This window comes from Monopterus albus, unplaced genomic scaffold (genome assembly GCF_001952655.1).
Source record: "Monopterus albus unplaced genomic scaffold, M_albus_1.0 scaffold260.1, whole genome shotgun sequence".
In the NCBI taxonomy this organism is placed as follows: Eukaryota; Metazoa; Chordata; class Actinopteri; order Synbranchiformes; family Synbranchidae; genus Monopterus; species Monopterus albus.
In genome coordinates, this window is record NW_018128140.1 from 1128936 (window position 1) to 1133314 (window position 4379).

The 4379-nt window shown below is 40.6% G+C and overlaps 1 protein-coding gene across 4 annotated transcripts in view; it reads right to left on the bottom strand.

Moving 5' to 3' along the window:
- The window catches only part of LOC109972529 (zinc finger protein 420-like), an 8118-nt gene extending 4152 nt beyond the window's left edge, over positions 1-3966 (bottom strand). Inside the window, exons 1-2 of one of the 4 annotated variants that reach the window (XM_020621453.1) lie at positions 3320-3966; positions 352-567 (exon numbers count right to left, since the gene is read on the bottom strand). In XM_020621453.1, coding sequence (XP_020477109.1) covers positions 352-567; positions 3320-3383 — 280 coding nt within the window. In that variant the 5' untranslated portion in view covers positions 3384-3966. The other 3 variants (XM_020621456.1, XM_020621455.1, XM_020621457.1) reach the window with 3 other exon arrangements.
- Positions 3967-4379: the final 413 nt, after the last annotated feature.

Genomic DNA, 4379 nt, shown 5'->3' on the forward strand with positions numbered 1-4379 from the left:
TTTTTTTCGCTTTTTCGTCTCGCTTATTCGCGTCGCGTTCGGTGTGAAAAGGCCTTAACTGTCCACAGGCACCACCCAAAGATTAACAAGAACCTGCTGAGAGAAAACATGAACCCTAACCTTTGGAGACTCCTTTTGGTTGTCTCAACAACATTCATATCAGCAACAAATGAAAGTCAAATCCCACAGGAAGTTTCTTGACTTGAAAAATCTGAACCTAAATGCCTAAAAGGTCATGACTGCTTCTTCTACTCTAAATCAGGTTCTCTTGAACTTTAATTGCGATGATTTGGCCAGCCTGTTCTATATTTTCTTTTTACAACTTTTACCGACACATCCAAGAGGTTTTACCTGGACCTTTATCATCTTCACTGTTCACAGGGACAGGGGTGAATTGGAAGCTGGTGACACCAGCCTCCTCCAGCCGCTGAAGCTGCTCTCCCTCCTGACTGGTCCACAGTTCCTCCTGTTCCTCTTTAATGTGTGGGGGCTCTGCCGGGTCCTGGTCCAGGCCAGGGCTCCACCATTCAGGAAAAAAATTGTCTTTGCTCATCAACAGCTGGACATCTGTAAACAGTAAACACAAACATCAGGTGGTTATCTGATAAAGCCTATAAAGAAAAAAAGAACCACCTAAGAGCCTTAGAACCCTATAAAGAACTAAGTGAACCATCTAAAATACCCATAAGACCTCCTCGAGCTAAACTAGCTAAACCAAAAAAAAAATTACTGTATGACAAAAATAAAAATTATTAGAATTAAGAACTAGACTTTCCAAGAAGGCCCCAGAGTCTCTTCAGTGACCACTAGAAGAACATTAGAAGCACCACAAGGACCCCTAAATCCTTATCAATGGCCACAGGGCATCATAGCTTGAGAGCTTCCAATTTGTGGACCCTTGTCTAATACATTTAGCACTACCAAATGCCTCCTAAAGGGCCACTAGAACCTCATAAAACCTGTTCAAGAAAATGTGTGTGACCACCCCTCCGTCCCCGTCTCATAGACATGAGGTCGCATTTACAGAGACAACACTCGATACGTGCAACAAAACCAACAGTAACTAAGAGAGTCATTAATGAAACACCTGCTGAACAAGCAGAACACAGCAACAAACTTACAGAAATGCAACGTCTTCACTCTCCCCACGGTCAAAACTTCTGGTGCTGTTCACCCACTAAACCCAAAGGGGCTCATTATGAGAACTGTAGTGGATTGTTGTAAACAAAAAGAAATCAAACACTAATGTTATGTAGTTCATGGCAGAGTCTGATTAACTATGTGCATGAAGATGAGCTGAACCCTTGTGGAGGTGGAAGCTGAAACCAGCGGCTCCTCTACAGCCGAGCAGGGATGTGTCCAGCAGAGAGGACAGGACAAAGCCACAGACAGCAGCCAGTGTAAAGCCTGAGCTGCAGCTCGTTATGTTAAACATTTAAACTGTCGAATGTGATATTACGGCTGCTAAGCTTTGAAATTCTAGGCAGGATCATGAAATCATTTCATCCTAACAGAAGGTCACACTCCTACAAAAGGTTAAAAACACTGTATTACAGTCTGATGTGTAGTAGGCTACAGATATTCAGTCAGTTACACATTGTATTCAACAGGACTGGTGGCAGCGCTGTTTATCACACAAAATTTTAATTTGCGCAGCATCATGTTGTATTTTATTAAATCACAAAGTAAATCTCATGAAAATAAAAACTGTCTCTAAAATCACTGCAGTTTCGTGTTCATTGCAACTTTTATATCAGATATACCGGTACTGCATTATTATTAAATACATATTAAATACATTATTATTAAATACAGGTAAGTACTCAAATGTAAGTACTTGTATTCTGTCTACAAACAAACCATGCACCAATTAAAAAGTCCACAAGAACCCACTATAAGGACCTCTAGGACATACGTAGTAAAGGACCACTTGAACCACTTAAGTGGTCCCCTTGAACCTCCTGGAGGACAAGCACAACCAAGTACAGGCCCCCTGATTGGGGACAAACAAACCCACCATGACATCACCCATTGGTTTTCTAAAGAAAGCTCAAATCTGGCTACCGTTATATTGATAGAGCTACACTCTGCCTGATACGCCTAATCCAAGAATAGGCAAAGAGGTGGAGCATGAGTGGAACCTACTAGACAACAAAAAAATAAATAAAGAAAGAAGGTAAATGTTAAAGAAGCTAGCCAGCTGTGGCGCAACCCTCCCACCTGTCACTTAAAGCAGCCACACCATTAATTAATGCATAACCTTTAGGATCATTATGATTTATATGGGCAAGCTGTATAAAAATAACATCACATACACAAAACCAGCTTTTGTGACAACTGATTAAACTCCACCTCATGTTCCTCACACCTCCATAAATGAGTGAGTTGTTGCAGTCAAAAACTGGGGTATTGGTATTTTGGGGTTAGGGTCAATGCTCAATTCAAAAATATAAATTTGGAAATTAATCTGGTCTTATAATAACAAATATTTTACTACAAACAAAGTGAAAGAAGCACGTTTTAAAATTATACACAATTTATCCAACAAATCAAATCTTCAAAAAATACAGAAATTACATTTCTGATTCCTGTGGGTTCTGTAATGCTAGCACAATGATAATTATACATTTATTTTATGACTGTATTTATGTTACAGTTTTTGGACTGAAGTTTAATATGTGTTTTATTTTATGTGCGATTACAGTTAATTTACAACAAAAATGTTTTTATGAAAACAATGATATATCAAAAAAATGCCCTTTTTTATTTTAAATCTTCATATTTTACATACCAGATTCCATATTCACATATCCAAGTGGTCTCAGAGAACACCCAGAGGTTAGATAAAGACAGACAGCCTGTTTAGCTAGCGAAATATCAGCAAACACGTGCTAGTGCCAAGACTGTTAAACACAGTGTGGTCTACTGCTAGCAACATTAGCATTATAGCTGTGCCATTTTGTACAGCGCCCCCTGGCATTTCTACGTGAGTGTCGGCGCCGACCAGCGCTGAACACGTAGCGCAAGACCCTCGTTTTTCTGCTGTAATGTGAACATACCTTAAGAGTTTCATCGGAATAGGACGCTCGATTCTCGGCCAATGGGAGACTTTGCTGAGTTTATCCCAACAGACAGATGCAGAATAAATTCATCAACAAACCCCAGAGTTTAAACGTCTTAACAAACGGCACTACACTGAAGGTTTAGCTAACGAACAAGTTGCCCTAATTCACCAGACCATACCCTCCTAACGTTAGCTTAGCCACATTAGGCGGACAGTATTAAATCTGCCTTCCAGCAGCAGGAAAAGAAAACAAACCTGTTCTTTGCGGCTTCATTTCTGGTTTTAAAGCCATCCCCGGTTGTTTACAGTATTGCTCCATCTCTGACAAACGGACGGTGTTTCCGTCGTTATTTACATTAAGCTATCTGCTACCGCGCGCTGAACCATCGGTGACTTCCGGGCAGGTTTGAAAACAAAACCGAGATCCTAATGTTGCGCTCACACACAGACGGTTCATCCAGACCTGTGACTTGGAGCAAATAAGACAAGCATCACCGAATGCACTGTGGGAGTTTGAGCCAGACTCAAGGCTGCTATATTTTTTGTTCTATAACTGTTTTATGCCACTTTATAACGTTTTGATATTTTTTCAGGCGAGAAGGTAACCATTGGATTGAGAATATATGGCCAGTTTATCATGCAACGTTGCGCTGACGTTTTCGGAGATGCCAGTACATGCTAACGGACCGACTAGCGATAAACAGCAGGCAGCTACAGCTCGCTCAAAACAACAACAGGGCCGAGCTCAAAATTCAGCCATAGCCATTTATTGCGCCCACTTTATGAGTGGGCGCGCCCGTAGCTAGTGATGGTTCTCTGACACCCGAGGCTCCGAAACATTCGCGCTAGCTCATGAGGTAATTGTATGGAACCACTGTGCCGAGGCGTGTTTTGGTCACGTGACTAATGACGTTCGAAGAACTTCAGTGACGTCCGAAGCAGTTGGGTGCCTCTGACGTCATACAAATCAGCTGATTGGTTCGGTTTGTCATGTGACTCATTTTGCTGGATAGTGTGTTCAGAGATAGGATATCCCTATTTAGTGGCGTTCATTTGAATCTGTCTTTGCAGAGCAGATTGGTTTGTTGCTATTGCGTTGGTTGCTTTGAGAGTTAGTAGTGTTGTAGCAGATTGTGTACTTAGTGGGGAATCAATGTAGATAGACAGATCAATAGATAGCTAGATAGTAAGTTACATAGAGAAATATATAAAATACTTACATAGTTAGATAACACTAGATATATATAGTTACATAGATAGTCCTAAATAATGTTAGATATAGATAAGATATATAGATATATTACATATATAAGAT